Consider the following 19,562-nt stretch of genomic DNA (forward strand, 5'->3'; position numbering starts at 1 on the left):
ACTCCAGCCCTGCCAATGCCCCTCACCCCCAAACCACAATACCCTGCCCCCCTGGGCCATGATGGTGCCCTTCACTCCTGACCCGCAGCTTCCTGACACTGCCAGTGCCCAGACAGAGATCAGAGGGCTCAAAAAGAGGACATGCCTGGGAAAACCTACCCTGAGGTTTATATCTTGAGGTCAACATTTCCCATCATCATAGTCTTTTTCCAACGTTGCAGGCTTCCCCATAGGAGTTGGGGATAGGTCCTGTGAGCCTTCCCCCCAGCACTGCCCCAACTATGGACCCCTGGTGCTGTGAGCTTCCCCCTCAGCAGTATCCTATTGCTACAAGCGTCCCCACAGAGGTACCCATGGCCAAGGGTCGCCTGTGAGCTGTGAGCTTCTTCACAGCAGTGCCACTCAGAATTTCTAAAGCCAGATGAAATCCTTCCAGGTTTTGCTTCCTTCACTTTGCCCTCCAAAACCACTCTCCCTAAATCCTCTGCTATTCCCCTCTTCCCCACAACTTAGGTTTCGAGAGGGGGAGGAGCCCCACCCCTTTGCCCCCCAAGCTCCTCCCCCCCTAAAACTGACTCAGTGAGCTAAGCCATTCCAGGCATTCCTCCCAAAAGCTGTCACCTTTCCAAAATACCAGGACCAGTGCTGCCCCCTTGACATCAGGAGCTAGCACAGCCCTGCCCCCCACCTCACCTTCCTCCAGAGAGCCTGGAAAAAGAGAGGGGACTCTGGTGGGGATGTGGAGGCAGTGAGATGGAAATAAAAATGTAACCTCATTTTAATTTTGTTGCTGAAGCAGGGTGAAGAGATTCCAAACATCTATCAATAAGCACAAGAGCTCCCCCAGACTTTGAAGATCAAGAAGAATTGGTCTTTCTCCTGGTTCTTTCCCCCACAAAATCTAGACCAAAACCTGTACTAATTCACTCTAAAAAAAAAAAAAAAAAAAGAGAGATCATCCCAAAACAGTGAGATCCGAACTCCAATCTACAGTAAGGTAAGCAAACTTTTCTCTTACAGCTGTTTCCTTCCTTGTGTTTTATCGCCAGCCCCTATTGTTGGGAGAGTTTCACCAGCTGAGACTAGCTTGGTGGAAGGAAGAACTTTCCTTGTAAGCCTGAAAACTTGGAGGGCTGAAATTGGTTCTCTTTTAGGGCCAAAGATAAAGGAGTGGGGAGGTTATCAGGAGAAATCTAACAGTTTTTTATGTGGAGCAGGGTGGATCTGGATGTGGCTGTGTGAGTATGTTGCTTATACTTGTGTGGTGTGTGTATAAAAGGCTGTGTGCTGTAGTGGGTATGGGAAGGTTCATTATGCTTCTGTTTGAGTGTGTTGCAGGAGGCGCTGTGTGCTACAGCTTCCCTGCACTTTGGCCTGGGTTTCCAAGTGCATGTGTCCCCCGCTCCAGCTGTCCATTTGTGTCTTGCAAGGGCTGTGTGAAAGTTTGTTGCACTCCCCTTGTGTGTTCAGAGGCTATTTTTGTGTGCATTACAAAGCAGGGTGGGTGTGAGCTGGCCACGCTTCTGCTGTATGTGTGAAAATTATTTACACTGCCAATTGTGTGTGTCTGTTGCAAACGTTGTATAGTTACTGCTTTCTCTTTTTTTCTTTTTTTCACTGTGTGGCCCTTCTTTCCAAATTTCTTTCCACACTGACCTCCCCCCATCCCTGCCTCGCTCCAAATGGAGCATTTTTCTCTCCTTCTATATCCAGTCCTTTTAAACTTTCTCCCCCAGAAATGATTAATGAGTAGACCCTTCTCTCTGCTGATTGAAGAGGTTAAAAATCTCAGATTTCCCTTCCTAGGAATTCAGAATGGAACAGAAATCACTTGTCTTAATAATAAAAAAAAATCTTCAATAAGGATCTTCTATGAGAGCAGCACCATACTTAGACTCCTGGCGGCCCTGGTCGAATATTTCGTATTGGGGCCTCCTTTGCCAGAGATAATGATTATAATAATTTTAAAGTTACCATTTTCGGGCCCCCTTTCTGTCCAGGTTGCCCATGCCCGTGTCCGGCCCTGTATGAGGTGATACTTTTTCTGATTGTTTTTGAGTCTGGGATCAAGCAGTTTTGGTTGTACAGAGACAGGGTTTCTCTGGCAAACTTTACAATTGTAGCTTCACAAGGAGGTGCTAGGACCCCTTTAACTTTCCAGTGATGTGTGTTTGAAACTGCTGATCTCAGCCAAAACTTAGGTGTGCATGTATGTGTGTGTGTACAAGCATTGTTGTGTATGAGTGAATGTGTGTACTTGGTTTTGTGTGTACATGTGTGAGCAAATGTGTGAACACGTGTGTGTGATATGTGGATGTTTGTGCATGTGGAGCATAGGGTAGATTGAAATTTCAGTTACCCAATGATCACAAGTTGATTTACCAGTTGTACCTCACCTGGGGTTCAGTCCCCACAGTGTTGCATAGGAGTTATATGAATCATGGCGGCTAGAATTTTAATTCAGCTCCCCGAAGGCCTTGATTTTAGATTCATCCAATCCTCTGCTTACCCCCTAGGGTGATGGATCACCCTTTACAAGCTTTGAGCAAGACAGGTACTATGCCCTGAACTTTGAGCTTGATCCTTTCATTGTGTCAAGGTTTTATTGTGTGTGCTGCTCCTGAATTTGGATTTAAGGCTGAAGTTTTACATCCCAGCATGGCTTTTCCAAGTGGCAGAAATTTTACTCAATCAAAAAATGAAGTGGATTTTTGTCTAGTCAGGGGTTTCCTCTGAATTCTGCAAAATGTGCTTTGAATCTTTCAAGTTGGGAGAGCAAGGCTGATTTTGTAGGGTTTTTTTTTCCCCTCTGCAACAAGATTTGGGATTGTTAATTACTTTGTGTGCAGAAGGGGAAGGGAGGGAGGGAAATGTTCTGTGTCTTTTTTTATTTGGAAAGTTTTTGCATGTTTGGAAATGGGTTGGATTTTGCGGTCTTGTAACCTGCCCTCTGGCACGCTGCATTGGGCAGCCTTTTCCCTGGCATTGTGTTTGAAAATTTGCAGATTCACTTTGGCAAAACAGATTTGTTTCAACCCTTCCCTGCACAGATGGCTTTGGAAAACCGTGTTATTTTGTGGCTTAGTTTGCAACAAACCTTGTGGAAATTTCAGTGGTTGGTTTATTTTTCCCCCTTCCCCTAACCTCTGGAAGGTCCTTTAAATTTCATCCAAGCCAGTATTCTCTGATGGTGGGAAGTTTATCTTGGAAAACTGTGTTGATTATGTGGTTTCCTTTGCAACCAACCTTTCTGGAATCTCATTTACCTTCTGGCAAAACACAGTTCCCTTTTTCCTTTTCCTGCAGGCCTCAAATTAATCCTGGGTCTGGAAATCACAGAGCTAATTGTAGAAGGAAATTATAACACACACACATACCTCATTTATGGGCAGAAAGAATCTAAAACCTGCTTGGTGTTAAAATGACGTGGAACTAGTGGCAAACTCCTGATCTAAAAGGGAACCCTTCAGGAAAATTAATGCTTTCAAAATGGCATGCTCCTGCTTTTAATATTTCCTCTAGCTTTCCAGGAACTTGGAGATCTGTGCTGTTGTTAGCTTCTAGAGATGTTTCCTTGCTCTGGGAAAGTTTTTTTCTCTGGCATCTGTGATTGAAAAGGGCTGTGGGAGGTCTTGACATTTCAGCCCCATGTCTGGTGTCCAGGGGAAGCTTTTCTAAACTTCCTCTGCAGAAAAAAGAGCCTTTTGGAGCTAACTGCTGGAGGCAAAGAGAACTGTTCCCTTTGTCTGCAGGTGCTCCCTTGTGGGGGGAGGTTCCAGGAAAGCCACAGGCGGAAGGGGGAGGGATCTGTCCCTCTGACCCAGACCCCTGAGCTGGGGGAAAGAGGATCGCTGAACAGAGGGGCTGGAAGGTGCTGGAATAAGAATGTGGACACAACCTCAGGGGGTTGGGACCCACACATCAGGAGCTGTTTTAGGAGGTCATTGTCATGTTTCTCTGCATCTCCCCATGCACATCCACACATCCATGTGTACTTCTGTGCACTCACACCTCTCTGTACACTCACCCCACACACATGCACATCTGTATGCATCTGTGCCCACACCATGCACACACAGGCAGACTGTGACATGCTCAGCCACACACATCCCCATCCACTCCTTTGCATGTGCTCACCATACATATCTGCACACACAGATGCTCCCCCCTGTTCTCTCTCCCTTGAACATCCACTTTGTGCACACTTGCTGTACACACACAAGGAAGTTCATTGTGCACACACAGACCTCCATGCCCTTGTGTGCAGCCTCATGTGCATGGAATCGCCTTTTTGTACACACTGCACCCACCTAACTGCCCCTTGCACGTCACCTGTGCACACATAAACTGTGCACATGCCTACTATTGCACACTCCTGAACACACACCCTCTCTCGATACATGCCCACTATGTGTCTGCCAATCTCTCATGCTCCTTTGTACACTCAGAGTCTGTTCAGATTCAGAATCTGCCCCTCTTAGACCTGGTGTATCCTAGCTCCCCAACTCATCCCTGTTGATCTCCCTATCACTCCCATCCCACAGGCCATGCCAATCTAGCCTTGGTCTCCCCCTAGCTCTGAAAGTGTCCCCCATTCCTCCCTCACAGCCCCCTGTCAGCCCAGCCCTGCACTTTCCCTTGCTCTGCCCCTCTCTCCTGACCCAAAGCACCCTGCTCTGCAGCCTTGGGATTATCCCAGCTCTATCAGTTCCTTCTCACAGTACTGGGAAATCTACTCTATTCCATTTAAAGGGGGGGGGGGGGGGAGGCACACGTGCTGCAGTGAGGAGAGAAGAGTATCCTTTTGGAGGAGGCTCACTGTTTCCATATGCCCAAACCAACCTCTCTCCCAGTACCCCCATCCCAGCAGCTGCTCTCAGGGCCAAGATGAGCAGAGCAGAAATGATGGCACAAGGGGGCACAGAGCCATTGGGAGACGGAATCTGCCCCCTGTTAGGTAGAGAGGGCTCCCAGCTAGAGCAAGGGATGCATCCCAGACATTCAGATTCCCAATCACCTCCTCCACTAATCCCCTAGACCCCGCTGCCCTCCCAGAGCTGAGCAAGAATCCAGGAGTCTGGGTTTACAGAATCCTGCCTGATCTGATTCCAGGTCTCAGGAGAACCCAGGTGCCCAATCTAGGCTTCTGTGTTGCCTGGGAGAAAGGGGACAGAGTCTGTGGGTCATGATGGGTAGTGACCTTGGGGACAGGGGAGGATCTTTATCACTGGGGGAGTGGGATCAGATGTTTGGGCAGAGGAGACTTCCATACAGAGCCATGGGGATTCTCAAGGGGTCTTATGTATGTGGGTGCACTTTGAGGATCAAAGGCCTCTGGGGCAATGGTGGAGAATGGGTGTGGGACCACCTATGTCTACCTGGGACTCCCCCAACTTTTTCCATCTTTTCCCTTGCAGGACCTGCTGGTCCCTCTAGCCACCACCATTGAGCCAGGCAGGTGGGGTGAGGGGGACAGCCCCCCCAGCGGGACAGGGGAGCCTCCTGAAAAGGCAATGGAGAATGAGGCTGAGGGCGTCTGGAGCCCCGACATTGAGCAGAGCTTCCAGGAAGCACTGGCTGTGTATCCCCCCTGTGGGCGGCGCAAGATTATTCTGTCTGATGAGGGCAAGATGTACGGTGAGTGCCAGACACTTGGGTCCATTACCACCTCAGCCAGACACCTGGGTCCTGTATTCATCCTGCCCAGATGCTCAGGTCCCTGCCAGACACTTGGGTTCTGTAACAGCTCATCTGGGTCCTATACTCACCCTGCTCAGGTCTCATGCTGCCTGGACACTATACCACCGTGCCTGGATGCCTGGCTCCCATACTTCTTATCTCTCCTGGTCACCCTATCCAGATGCCTCAGTCCCAAGCACCTTGGGTGCCATGCTCCATCACCCCTTGTCTGGCTTCCCCTATCCTGAGCCAGAAATCCAAGGCATCATTCTCAGTCCCTTGGCCTGGCCCCAGGGTCCCATCCTGCCTTTCCCTACTGAACTAGGGGAAAGCACTCCCTGCCGGAGCCCCGCCACCCCCAGTGCCCGTCTCTCTGTGTCTCTGTCTCTCTCAGGCCGCAATGAGCTCATCGCCCGGTACATCAAGCTGCGGACGGGGAAAACCCGCACCCGGAAGCAGGCATGGCCCCAGGGTGGGGGCTGGAGGGTGTTGGGAGGGGCAGGTTGGATAAAGGAGTGGAGAAATGCAGAGGCATAAAGGCTGGAGAGGAAGATGGGGTGATGGAGAGGGAAAGAGACACAGGGGAGAGGTAGAGATGGGGGGGAACCAGGCTGGTAGCTGGAGTAAAGGAGAGTGTGGGGAAGGAATAGAAATGGGAGGGTCCTTTGGGGTGCGGAGAACTGGTTGCTTAGCCCTCCCACTCCTGATGGTACTACAGGCCTAGGGTGGGTGTCTCTGTGCCTCCCCCTGCAGCATGACCACAGCAAGTGGCAGTGACCCCTGCTTGGGAGGAGGGGCTGCTGGGGTCTATCGTGCATCTCCCCCACTCCTATCCCTGGTCTCCCCCCCCCCCCCCCATCTCACCCTGCAGGTGTCCAGCCACATCCAGGTCCTGGCACGGCGTAAGTCACGGGAGATTCAGTCCAAGGTCAAGGTGAGATTGGGTCCCCCCATGACCCACCACACCCTGTGCAGCACCTTCCTGCACCCCCTGAGATACCCTCACCCCTCCCTAAGTTCCTTGAACTCCCTGGGACACTCCCATTCCTCCTCTGCATGCCTCATACTACACCCCTAGGCCAAACTGCCCCTTCCTTTCATTTCCCCTCACCACACATCCCCTGGCACCTGTGCCCACAACACCCCCTGTCTGTGGGTTGGGCTGTAGGAGCAGAGGCTTCTTGCTTCCCACTAAGCCATATTTCTCTCCTCACTCCCCAACCTGTGCCTCTGGATCGGGTCCCATTGGACATCTGCTGCCCTGCAGGCAATGAATGTGGTAAGTGCTGATATCTGCAGAGGGGGTGGGGCAGGGCTTGGACACCCCACACCCTTGTGCATGCCAGACACCCCCATGAGCATGGATACCTTCCTGCACACTCACCCCCCACCCCATGCACATCCGCACACCCATGTGTACTCCTGTGTACTCACCTCTGCACACTCACCCCACACACATGCACATCTGTTTGCAGTTATGCCCACACCTTGCACGGACACCGCATACACAGGCAGACTGTGACATGCTCAGGCACACACAACCCCATTCACTCCTTTGCATGTGCTCACCATACACATCTTTTATGGATGCACACGGAGATGCTGCCCCTGTTCTCTCTCCCTTGAACATCCACTTTGTGCACACTTGCTGCACACACAGGGAAGTTCATTGTGCACACACAGACCTTCCTACCCTTGTGTGCAGTCTCATGTGCATGGAATTGTCCTTCATGTACACACTGCACCCACCTAACTGCCCCCTTGCATATCACCTGTGCACACATAAATTGTGCACATGCCTACTGTTGTACACTACTGAATACATGCCCTCTCTTGATACATGACCACTATGTGTCTGCCCATTTCTCATGCTCCTTTGTACATGCAGAGCCTGATTGTAACACATCCTTTGAGTGTGCACATGGAGAAGCCCCCTGTGCATACACCCATTAACACACACCTGAGCCTGTTACAGATGTGAATAGCGCTGTATACAGGCATACTCTATTCAATAGATGTTCCTCCACTCGTACCCAAGCGTACACAGGCACACTTTGTATATTAGTGTATATAATAGACTCCATGTAGAAGGCACAGTAGTTGCATGCAGCGTTAGCATACTCTGGGATATCTGCCCAGCAGGGCTTATACCTTTTCAACAAACCCTCAGGAACCACTCCACAATTTGCCCCCCTTCCTTCACTCCTGCCTCCATACAATCCAGGTCCTGGCAGCCCAGATACCCCAGCCAGGGAACAGAGCAGTACCAGTCTCAGATCCAGCAGCATGTTGTATCCCAGGTTGGGGAGGGGATTGGTGTCTGGTGGGTTAGACTGAAGGGAGACTGGGGTTCAGCACATCTGGGTTCTGTCCTAACTCTAGGGCAGGAGAGAATAAGTTTGTTCAGGGAGGGGACTGAGCACAAAATGGTTGGTCCTGGGGTGAGGGAAGGGATATTCTGAGTGATCCCCCAGGTGAATGTGTCCATGTGTCTATCTGTTTCCTTCTCCAGGACCAGGTGTCAAAGGACAAAGCCCTTCAGAGCATAGCGGCCATGTCCTCTGCCCAGCTCGTCTCTGCCACTGGCCTCCAAGACAAGTTAGGGGTCCCCAGTTTCACACACCGGTCCTTCCCACCCAGCCCTGGGGTGAGTGACAAGGGAGGGGGCTGCAAAGTGGAAGGGGTACTCAGTGGGCTAGGGAGAACCTCAGGGCTGGGTGGGGCAAAGGGCTGTGGGTCAAGAGTAAAGAGCACTGGAGGGGCAGGGGGCTGTGGATTGGGAGTGAGGGGGACAAGAGGCTTAGGGCTGAGTGGCCATTTTCCTCCAGTTAATTATTTCCTCTCTTTGTTCTAGTCCCCCGAGTTCTTCCAGTTCTGGCCAGGAGATGCCGACCAGACCAGACCAAACCAGGAGTGAGTATCTATTAACCCTACTGACACACACACACACACACACACACTTCCCCCACCCCACAGCCTGCACCCCCTGCTGGGGTTGGAGTAGCCAGGGGCCTCCCACTACCAGCTCCTGCCCCATTCCCCCCAGGCAGTGTCCCCTGTTGCTAGTCAAGTACACTTACTAACCTTTTCCCCCCTCACCACAGTGTTAAGCCATACCCAGTCCCACCAGCTGCTGCATCCCTTGCTGTGCCAGGTCTGTATAAAGGGGGTTTCCTCATATCTTTACCCAGGATGGGGGGCAGAGGGGAGTGCCAAGAGTACTGAGGGGGAGCTGGGATTCTGGGGGAGTTGAGATGGCATAGGGCTGAGATGCTAAGTGAGGGCTAATGCATGATTATAGGTGGTTGGGGTGTCTTTGTTAGGTTGGGTATAATTGTGAGGCACTGGGCATCCTGTTGGGAGGCTAGGAACTTTGGGGGGGTCCAGTTGGACCTTGGCTGGGGGGGTGGGTCTCATTGGCAGCAGTGGGACTGATAAGGGAATTTCACCCCAGCATGCCCCTTAGGTTTTGAGGTGCCCATGCCCCCTGTGCCCAGCCCTGCTGTCTGGCCTGGCCACTGCATTGGGTCCCCACACCTGTGCCTGGTCGAGTTTTCTGTGTTTGTGGAGCTGCCAGCTGAGCCCGAGACTGTGAGTAGGGAGTCGGGGGGCTCTGCTGTAGGAGGGTGATGGTTACATTGAGGAGGTACATAGGAAGAAGTTGAATAGAGAGGTGGATCCCCTGGTATGGAGATGTGGGGAACAGGTGGGAAATCATGGGGGTGACTAGCTTAGGACAGGGGGTCATAGGGTGAGAAGGGCAGCAAGGGAGGGTCCTGCTGGGGAGCAACCCCAATTTCTGGGGGTTCCTTGCCCTGGGGAGATGAAGGAATTAGGGCCCCCATCCCAGGTAGAATGTCTGATTTTGGGGAGCTCTCAGCACCTGAGGAAGAGTTGGGGTTTCCACCAATGGCAAGATGTCTGATTTTGGGGTGCTCCATCTCCAGTTCAAGCAGCACCTCTTCGTGCACATTGGCTCATCACCCCCACACCCTGCTGATCCTCCACTGGAGGCTGTGGACGTGCGCCAGATCTATGACAAGTTCCCTGAGAAAACAGGGGGCCTGCGGGACCTGTATGAACAGGGGCCATCCAATGCCTTCTTCCTTGTCAAGTTCTGGGTGAGCCCCAGACAGGGCAGCACCGTGGACTCTGGGTCCAGGGGTCACAGGGGATTGGGACAGGTCTCTGACTCTTTGAACCTGCCTAAGTTTAGGATTCCTCCAACCCCTCCTGCTGTACCCACCCCCACATTGTTCTCCCTGTCACCCCCCTGAAGAATTTTTGTCCCCTGGATGTCCCTCCCTCCCTTTACTTCCTCCTCCTTGCCCCGTTTCTTCCCCCATTCTCCCAGGTATTCCTCCCTCCATGTCTCTACTCACTGAATAGAGAGGTGGATTCCCTGGTATGGGGATGTGGGGGAACAGGTGGGAAATCATGGAGGTGACTGGCTTAGGACAGGGGGTATCTGCACAGGCACAGCTGAGCCCCAACTCCACTCCCTTCCCAACTCTTATCATGTCTCCCCCAGGCAGACCTGAGTGCCCCACTGCCCACAGAACCAGGTGCCTTCTATGGAGTGAGCAGCAAGTACGAGGGACCTGAACCGCTGGCCATCACCTGTGCCCACAAGGTTTGCTCCTTTGGCAAGCAGGTGGTCGAGAGGGTTGAGGTGAGGATCAGGGTTCAAGTAGGGGGGTAGAGGTCGAGAGGGTGGAGTAGGGAGTAAGTGGGGCAGGAGGAGGAGCAGGGGACAAAGGAGGTGAGGGTGAATGAGGGGAAGGGGGAAGGGAGAGTGCAATGTAGGGAGAGAGAAATGGGGAATGGAGTGGTGGTGGGGAAAGGAAGCAGGGATTGTGGAGCCCAGGGCACAAAAATTGTGGAGACTGGAAGGAGAGGGCATGGGTCCCAGCACAAGATCAGGGAAGCAGAAGTGGGTGGGGCTCATCCCACAAAGAGCCCCCTCGTGACAACCCTCATGCCATAACCCCTCTGCTGTCCCCTGCAGACAGAGCTGGGGCACCTCGAGGATGGGCGCTATGTCTTCCGGCTCCTGCGCTTCCCACTCTGCGAGTACCTGGTCAATTTTGTGCACAAGCTGCAACAGCTGCCTGAGAAGTACATGATGGACAGTGTGCTAGAGAACTTCACTGTGCTGCAGGTGAGGCGGGGGCACCCCAATATCTATACCCCAACATTGCACATCCAAAGACACAACACCCCACCCAAATCTACCCCCACCCCACACAACACCCGCACCCCAGAGCACACTGCAAACTGAGTGTCAGCATCTGCATCCTGTATCCACCTGAACAGCTGTACCCCAAATCCCCTGGCTGCACTCAGCACCACAATACTGCACAGGTACCCCTGAAACACACTGTACTTCAAATACCAGCACCCATACCCTCAACACCTGCATGAGAAAGCCCAGATTACAGGCACAAGACAGGGGTTGGACTCCTATTTTGGAGGTTCCCAATGACCCTTTTCTCCCTCTGCCTTCCCAAGGTGGTGAGAAACCGAGACTCCCAAGAGTTGCTGCTCTGCATGGCCTTTGTTTTCGAGGTGTCAGCCAACAAGCGAGGGGCCCAGCACCATGTGTACCGGCTGGTCAAGGACTGACCCCCAGCAGAACCCCACTCCCTTCCCAACTCTTACCATGCCCCCCCCACCCTCCCCCCAGGCAGACCTGAGCCCCTTCCCTCTCATCATTCCCTTCTGCCATGTCTACCCCAGGCAGACCTGAGTGCAGCACTGCCCACAGAACCAGGCACCTTCTGTGGGGTGAGCAGCAGGTATGAGGGGCCTGAGCCACTGGTCATTACCTGTGCCCATGAGGCCTGCTCCTTTGGCAAGCAGGGGGTAGTCTGTGAGCTTGGGAAGGATTTGGGGAATGCGGGGTGGTGATGCTCCTCATGCTAAGCCAACGGGGGAGGATCTTTTCAAGGGGTCAGCCTTGGGGGACACCCTGTCTGGGCCTCAAATACTGTCCACCTATTATCCATGACACCTGTGGGAGAAGCCTTGCTCACATTTGGGGGCCTCAACATGTCATGGGATAAATCTTGGGGGTCAGCCCCTGAGTTGTTCCCCAGTGTGTGACAGGGGGGCATGGCCCCATTAACCTCTAGAAAGCAGTGGAAGCTCCTGTGGAGGTCCCAGAGACAGCTGGAGGCTCCTGCTGAGGAGTCTTAGGGGAGGTCACTCAGGGGGAGGGTCTGAGTGACCCCCTCTCTTTTTTTTTTTAAAGACACAGGTAAGAGATATTTTTGTACCATATATTTATACTGCTCCTTTAAGGGCAAAAGTCCCCTTTCCCCCCACATGCAGGAGTTGGGTTGATGGATGAGGCAGCAACATCTGCCCCCATCACCCCCTCCCCTGCCAGCTGCCCACTGCATGGGGGACCCAGCCCCACCCCCCATGTTTGTGAACAGAGGACATTTTTTGATCGTTTATAAAATTATTTTCCCAGACTGCTCTGCTTCCTTGTGTCTGTCTGTCCAGGGGGCAGGGACACACCATGCTGGCCACACCCCAAAGGACTGTACCACCCAACTACAGCGACTGCCCACTGGGAACTCCCCCATGGTCTCCTCCCACACCATAGGACCCCCCAACTCCCCACCTTTCAATCCTCCCCCAAGGGGCGAGATCTAGTATTAGCTATGGGGACCACAATACAGGGGAGAACCACTGACTGGGTCAGCACTTAGCAGGAACCAGTGAAGCCCTGCTGTGTATTGGAAGGTGATGGGGGAGGGAAGTGGGGGACAGAGATTCCACCCTTTCATCCTTGCATCTCCTACAAACACCCATGTTTGACCCATTTTGGGGAGTTCTGACCTAATTTAATTATTTTATTTACAAGGGGACTTTTACAAAAATAGAAATGGAAATTTGCCCCTGAGGAGGGGACAAGTGAGGGCCTCTAGGGGCAGATCTGGCTGGGAGGGCCTGCCAGGGGCAGAATCCAAGCCCCTCATGGTCTCCCCTGCTCTGTGCTGGGAAAGAGAGAGGGAAAAAGGGAAATTCACTCCGTCTCCCCCACTCAGACCCCATTAATGCCCCCATTAGTCCCCAATCACTGTCCCCACCAGGGAAGACCAGTCAGTGCCACCCCAAATCCCCCCAGCTCCCACCCTTGCTGCCAAGACCCACCCTGCCCTGCCCCCCATTCCCAATTCTACATACAGGCAGCACCCTAAACTACTGCCTGAGGGTGAAAGAAACAGCAACCCAAGCCACTGCCTGAGGGGTGAGCACAGCTCAGACTCAGGGTGGGAGGACAGCAGGGAACCAGCCCCCAGCAGACCCAGAGAGAGCCTGGTGTCATCTCAGTCCAGATGATCCTGGTTTGAGGGGTGGGGGGTGCTGTGGGGTGCTCCCATCTTGGGGTACTCCTAAGAGTAGCGGACAAGCTTGTCGTAGTTCTGGTCCATGTTTCTACACAGAAAGATCGACAGCGACATGAGACAGACCTGGGGGAGAGAGACAGAGCAGTCGGGGGGGGTCCCACTGCCCCCCACTCCAGGACCCACAGAGAGCCCCCCTCCACAGTACAATGTCCCCCTGCATCACAGCCCTGCCCCTCTCCCCAGTACAGCTCCCAACACCAAGCCCCATCCTGCCCCCCGTTACAAGAATCCCTTTGCTGTCTCATCCTTTCCAAAGCTGCTTTATTGCCAGGGGACCTGCACTTTGGGGGCAGCAGCTAGAGCCTCCTACACCCCAGCCTGCTAAAAGCGCCCCCTGCTGGCATGTCAGGTAAGGGTGATGCGCTTGCGCCTGCCCCAAGAGTGCTACAGGCCGAGGCTGGAAGCTGTCTGTGAACAGCTGCACTTCCTTGCCTGGCCACCGTAGGGTGCCAAATGCCACATGTCTGATCAGGAGGTATGCCAGGCACATGGAATTCACCTGAGAGGGAGGAGGAGATGATGGGGTAAGGGTCAGGACTGGCTGGGCTCCCCCTCCCCCTGACTGGTGCCCCCCTCCTTGCCCACTGTCACCCTCAGCTACCACCCCAGGGACAGTTACCTTGATAATAGTCCAGATGCACATCTCTGGGGAAGAGGGAGGGGAAGGGTTAAAAGGAGTTAGTGCACAGGACAGACATGGACTGGGGTCCTCCTGAGACAAGCATGCAAGAATGGAGCTACAGGGAGTGTGGAGCTGAGCATGTAAGGGAGTGTGTGGCACAAGAAGAAAGGTAGCCAGGCAGGTAAGAACATGCAGCCAGTGATGTGTTCCTGCACGTGTGCACAGGGAGAGGCGCAGCCAGGCAAATGCATGTACACCAGTCTACATGTGTCCACTCCATGATTGTGCATTCACAAACACACGCCTAAGCCACGTGTAAAAAAGCTGTGCACCACCCCACATGCCCCTTACTGATGTGAACACATGACTACACTGAAGCATGATCACCAACATACAAATGAGGCATGCTATGACCCCATGTGAAAACACAGCTGAATGGAAACATGCACAGCACACATGCATGCTCCATGCTTCACACATGTGCGTGTCTGCCCAAGCCAGACCCCTGCATGTTCCAATGCACAAATGTGTGGTAACACAAGCGCATGATAAACTGCAAAACTGAGCAAGTGTGTGCACTCCAAGGGCCTGGGCACTATGCCAGCCAAGAAACTCATGCACACTCATGTACTGATGCATGCAAGTCATATGTGTGCCTTGCACAACCCCCAGGACCCTGCCCCCACTGCACCCCACACACAAGTGCCACCTGCTGGGGGAGAACAGGCTTTCCTGGGAGTGTCTACGCAGCTCCCTCTGCTCCAGGGCATCAGCCAGGGCTGTGCCCAGCAACTGGAAGAACTGGGAGGAGGGGGATTGGGTTATACTGGGTATGATGGCCCCCAACACTCCCCTCAGTGGTGGCTGCAGGGACAACAGCACTGGCCAGATCACAACACCCCCTAGCAGCTGTTACCTCCAAGAGTGCCACGCCCAGGCAGATGCCCACGATGGTGATGATGTTATCAGCCAGCCAGGCCTTGACGCTCCTGGAGCAGCCCTGATTGGACGGCAGTGAGAAGAAGGGGCAGGGTCAGAAAGTCACTGGGGAGAGGGGGCTGTGAGTTTCCTCAAAACAGTGCCCTCAGCTGGGTGACTCCCTCATCCACCTGGCAAGGCTGTGAGCTTCCCTGCAGCAATGCCCCCAGCTGGAGTCTCCCCCAGTGTTGCGAGCTTCCCCATAACAGCAGCCCCAGCCATCAACTGCCAAGCACTGCAAACTTTCTAGCCAGGGACCCCACCACCCCCATCCCATCTCCAATGCTGCAAGCTTTCCCCAGCAGTGCCCCCTCCTCCTGCCCCCAGGCACTCACATCCATGAAGAGCCCCAAGTCATTCTGGAAGGAGCAGAAGCCATTCTCCAAATGGGTGGTGTTGAGCCCCAGGGTGGACGTGTTGCTGCAGGAGCAGGGGTAGAGGCTGGAGGAGGCATTGGCTTGTACATCCTCATTCAGCTTCCAGTCAATGTAGGAGTCCCAGCCACAGCAATGCAGCTGGTGGGAGATAGGATGGGGGCAGTGAAGAGGCTGGGGGGATAACAGCTCTGGAAGTGGGGTGTGGAGAGCTGGGAGACCTGGGTTCTAACCCAGCTTGGGGAGGGAAGTGGGGTGTGAAGAGTTATGGGTGTGGGGGCAGGCTGGAGAGAGGGAGGGGTGTCTGGTTGGGGAGTCTGGATGCCTGGGTTCATTTCGACTAGGACTGGACAGGGTGGTAGGCTGGGCAGGTGTCAGGGTCTCACCTGCTCCTGGATATAGTCCCAGCTATCATGCCCGTCCCCACGGGTTTTGCTTTCCCCGTATGTCTTGATCAGGTTTTTGACATAGTTCTCCACCTTGGTACCGAGCTGTGGGAGAGAGGAGGTGAGCTTCCCCACAGCAACGCCCACCCCCACCCCCATGCTGTGAGCTTCTCCACAGCAGTGCTCACCATGTCACGCTGCACATATACGATGATCCCGATAGTGATTTGGGTGACAAAGAGGAGAAAGAGGATTGCAAAATACTGTGGGAGAAGGCAGTGGGTTACTTGATGGCCAACCCTGCCCCTCCCTGCCTCCCCCACCTGAGCTAGGATGGGGAACACTGACCTCTCAGCCACCCACATATCACCAACCCTGCCCCCACCCCAGACTCTGCACCCCGCCATCCCTGCCTCAGGAATCCAGGCCATACATGTAGAGGCTTGCCCCTCCCCTCCCCAGCCCCAGGGGGATGTGGCCCAGCCTAGGCAGGATGTGGCAGCACCTGCACATCACATGGCCATGGCAGGAAGTTGCACTAACCAGGACTGAGCTTGTAAGGAGGGGGAGAAGATTCCTTTATGATAACCGTAATGACAGTTAACCCAGGCATCAGGGATCCCAATATCTCTACTATGATTCTATGAAATCCCAGACTAGACACCCCAGCCTACTGCTCTAATATACAGATCCCACTCCTCTCCCAGAGCTAGAAGACAACCCAGGCATCCAGACTCCCCCTTCCTCCTGTTCTAACCCATTGGATGGAGAACCCAGGCATCTGGGACCCAGGAGGGGAGGGGGATGGGATGGGATGGGATGGGATGGGATGGGATGGGGGAGCTGTGCACTTACAAATCCCAACATGCACTTGATCTCTTTGAGGGAACCCAGGCATCCGAGGAAGCCGATGAACATAGTGATGATGCCGACTCCAGACAGTATGTAGGACCAGACCTTAAGCCCATAGATAGAGGTGCCTGAGGGGAGGGAAAAGCTCTGAGCAAGGGTTGGGGGGGCAGGGGGCTGCACGTCAGGAGTGAGGGGTACCAGCAGGAGACCGTGGGTTAGGAGTAAGGGGCATTGTTGTAGGGGGTTGTGGGGTGGAGAAAGGGGGGTCACTCACCCAACGCAGCTGCAAAGCTGCTCCCATCAAAAAGGATCCAGAGGCCAAAGCCAAAGAGAAGGCTGCCCAGGAGCTGGGGGCACAGATGGGGGAGTTAATCCCTGGCAGTGCCTGCTCTCTGCCCTCCCAGGCTGGGATATGAGGAGTTAAAAGGCTGGGAGGAGCCCAGACACAGTCTGTGAAGGCAGCTGCCCTCTCCAGGCCCCCCCCCCCCCCCCAGCTGGGTATCCTCCCCCATCCCTGGGCTCAGCCCAGATGGTGGGGTGGAGCCAGCGCAAGAGGCCCAGCCAGCTCCCCCTACCCTGCCAAGCCAGCTCTGCCTCCATCCAATCCCCTGCCTCTCCCACTGTCCCCACAGGCCCAGCCAAGGCCACTGGGAACCTGCCATCCCCTTCCAGATCTCCCCTAGCCCAGCCAGCTCCCCCCAGCCTATCCAGCCCCTCCCCAACTCCCCCTTTTCCAGCTCAGCCAGTCCCCCCAGCTCCCCCTCTGCTCCAGATACCCCCCTGTCCCAGCCAGCCCCCCATCCCTCCTGCCCCAGACCCCTTTCCCACTCAGCCAGCCTCCCCAAGCTCCCCCCATCATACTTACAAAGAAGATGATGTTGAAGATGAAGAGGAAATACTTGGTAACACTGAGGCACCCCTTTGTGGCCATGTCTGCACCTGAGGGGACATAATGAGGGAAGTGTTCAGGCTTTGCAGCATCCCCCAGCATGGGTCGAAGCCCCCTCCCGGGGCAGCTGCAGCTACAGCCGGTACCACCCCAAGGAACCCCAGGGTTCTCAGGTGACATCGCAATGGCACCCTATGGGTTGGGTGGGGGGTTAGTGGCAGGGTTGGAGGCCCCAGTTCTAATCACTCCTGGATCAAGCCCAACTCTTGACCCCAAGCCCCCTGCCCCCTCCCCCAGCCCTGCCAGTTCCCCTCACTCCCAACTTGTAGCCCCCTGCCCCCCAACCCTGCTGGTGCCCCTCGCTCCTGAACCAAAGCCCCTGGTGTCCCCCCCAGCCCTGCTAGTGCCCCTCACCCCAGTGGCTGCCCTGACTCCTAGGCCTTTCCAACTGCGTGTGGACTCTGTTCCCGTCTGTCTCTGCCTTGCTCAACACTGCAACATCCTGCGTCCGGGGAGGGGGGCAGGGTGGAGGAGGGTAAAGGCTGCGCATGGCCCCAAGGGAGCTGGTGTCAGGGGCCAGTGGCCAGGGCAGATGTAAGACTGAACTAGGATTGCCTCCCCCCAGGACCTCCTCCCAGCCCCATGGGATAGGAGCCTTAGGGGATATGAAGGGGGCTACGTGCCCCCACCCATGTGCAACAGTAGTGAGGTCATGGAGCAGAGGGGAGGCGGAAACGGGGGAGGGGAAGGCACAGAGCATCTCACCGCAGCAGAAATTTCCCTACTGTGTGGGGGAGGGGGGAAAGGCACCATCATGCATTGCACACATGTACTGCATCATATCCAGACGCCGTCATGGTATCATCAGGCCAGGCACACACATGCTGGCATGAGTCACACAGATGCCATCATGTCTCACGCATGCATTGTCAGGCCTTGCATGCACGTCCATAGGCACATGTTGTGCACAGAGGCCCTCATGCGTCATGCACGCACCCTCAGTTATTGCACATGGATGCCATTGTGCACTGCATGTGTACTGTCAGGCCTCGCACACGCAGGTCAGTGTGTGTCATGCGTGCATTCAGGCATCACTCGCACACACTAGCATGTGGCACATGGGTCCCCATTGCACACATACTATAGCCATCGCACATGGACACCATCATGCATTGCACACATATTGGCAAGCCTTGTACATGCATGCCAGCATGCATCACACATGCAATCAGGCATCACACATGCACACCAGCAGTTCTGGCATATGGATGCCATTCTGCATTGCGCACACACCAACAGGCACCACACACAGATGCTGTTGTGCATTGTGTATACATTGTCAGGCCTTGCACACACATGCCAGTGTGCATCACACAGTGATGCATTGCGCACATATCAGGCCTCACATATGCCTGCTGGCATGTATCATACACACACAGCAGTACGTGTGGCACACATATTATCAGGCATCACGCATGGATGCCGTTGTGCACTGACATGTCTGTTGGCCCTCTCTGATCTCCCCTCACTCCTGCTCAACTGGGGTCTCTCACTAGTCCTCCCTCACACTCTCCACACACAAATGTGCAGGGAGCCCTTACCCTCTCTCACACTTGCTCCTGTGCAAGGAGTAAGGTGGTGTTCCTGGATGCCCTCGTGCACACACATTCACTAGCACATGCTCACACACACACCATGCCACACACACTCGACCTGTATGAACTCGAGGTCCCTCACCGGCCCTTGGTTTGTGCCATCCCAGTGTCTTTGCACACCTGACCCTGGCCCAGGTCATGCACTTGTAATCGTGCAAGGGCAAGTGTGTGAGGAAATTCCTTGCCCCCAAGAAAACACCCCTTGATGTGACTCAACTCTCTGCTCCCCCCTGGCTGTGCTGGGACACCAAGGTGTCCCCCAGACCCAACCCCCCAGATTCCCCCCATGCACCCCCAGCCCTATGTCCTAGCCCTCTACATGTCCCCACCCCACTGATCCACCCCACCCACGTGTCCTAGACCCCCCCCCGCAGCCCCCGATCCCCCGACCGGATCGGACACTCACGGTTTTCCGAGGACAGGCAAGGTCCAGAGCCCACGGGGGCAGGATGACACTCGTGGGTCGCGTTCGCGGCGGCACCGTCGGTCCTCCCTGCCCCAGGAGCCCCCTCCTCCCCACCCACGCGTTGCCCCGCCCCATGCACGCCCGTTGGCACAGCCGGGGATTAGCAATGATACCCCCCTCCCACGGGTTTAAGGTGGCGCAGGGTTAAGGTAGAGTAGCTGCCCCCCCCCCCAGGCAAGAGGGGGAGGGGGATCTGCCGCCAGGTGTGCAGGAAGGGGCGGATTCCCTCTGCAGGGACCT

General features: G+C 54.7%; 2 protein-coding genes across 11 annotated transcripts; one reads left to right on the forward strand and one right to left on the reverse strand.

Annotated features, from left to right (window-relative positions):
- The first annotated feature begins 566 nt into the window (after nt 1–566).
- On the forward strand, nt 567–12,158 carry TEAD2 (TEA domain transcription factor 2). 7 transcript variants are annotated; one of them, XM_059728168.1, is made up of 13 exons: nt 567–997; nt 5,418–5,637; nt 6,074–6,138; nt 6,551–6,613; nt 6,947–6,958; nt 8,192–8,326; nt 8,534–8,592; nt 8,784–8,833; nt 9,134–9,270; nt 9,627–9,800; nt 10,211–10,351; nt 10,688–10,840; nt 11,191–12,158. In XM_059728168.1, the coding sequence occupies exons 2-13, from the start codon at nt 5,514–5,516 to the stop codon at nt 11,302–11,304; spliced, it is 1,227 nt and encodes a 408-aa protein (XP_059584151.1). In that variant the 5' UTR covers nt 567–997; nt 5,418–5,513; the 3' UTR covers nt 11,305–12,158. The 7 variants fall into 7 exon arrangements, with proteins under 7 accessions (XP_059584151.1, XP_019344401.1, XP_019344397.1 ...); XM_019488856.2 differs by lacking the exon at nt 567–997 and adding an exon at nt 1,947–2,554; XM_019488852.2 differs by lacking the exon at nt 567–997 and having other exon boundaries at nt 5,544–6,138.
- Nucleotides 12,159–12,511: 353 nt separating this feature from the next.
- On the reverse strand, nt 12,512–19,369 carry CD37 (CD37 molecule). 4 transcript variants are annotated; one of them, XM_019488862.2, is made up of 10 exons: nt 19,263–19,369; nt 17,178–17,251; nt 16,587–16,659; nt 16,316–16,440; nt 15,649–15,723; nt 15,461–15,565; nt 15,036–15,215; nt 14,639–14,722; nt 13,720–13,745; nt 12,512–13,163 (listed from the first exon to the last, which is right to left on the reverse strand). In XM_019488862.2, the coding sequence occupies exons 2-10, from the start codon at nt 17,241–17,243 to the stop codon at nt 12,887–12,889; spliced, it is 1,011 nt and encodes a 336-aa protein (XP_019344407.1). In that variant the 5' UTR covers nt 17,244–17,251; nt 19,263–19,369; the 3' UTR covers nt 12,512–12,886. The 4 variants fall into 4 exon arrangements, with proteins under 4 accessions (XP_019344407.1, XP_019344404.1, XP_019344405.1 ...); XM_019488859.2 differs by lacking the exon at nt 19,263–19,369 and adding an exon at nt 17,616–17,766; XM_006274860.4 differs by lacking the exons at nt 13,720–13,745; nt 19,263–19,369 and adding an exon at nt 17,616–17,766 and having other exon boundaries at nt 12,995–13,163.
- Between the last annotated feature and the right edge of the window lie 193 nt (nt 19,370–19,562).

This window comes from Alligator mississippiensis, chromosome 5, assembly GCF_030867095.1.
Source record: "Alligator mississippiensis isolate rAllMis1 chromosome 5, rAllMis1, whole genome shotgun sequence".
NCBI lineage: Eukaryota > Metazoa > Chordata > Crocodylia > Alligatoridae > Alligator > Alligator mississippiensis.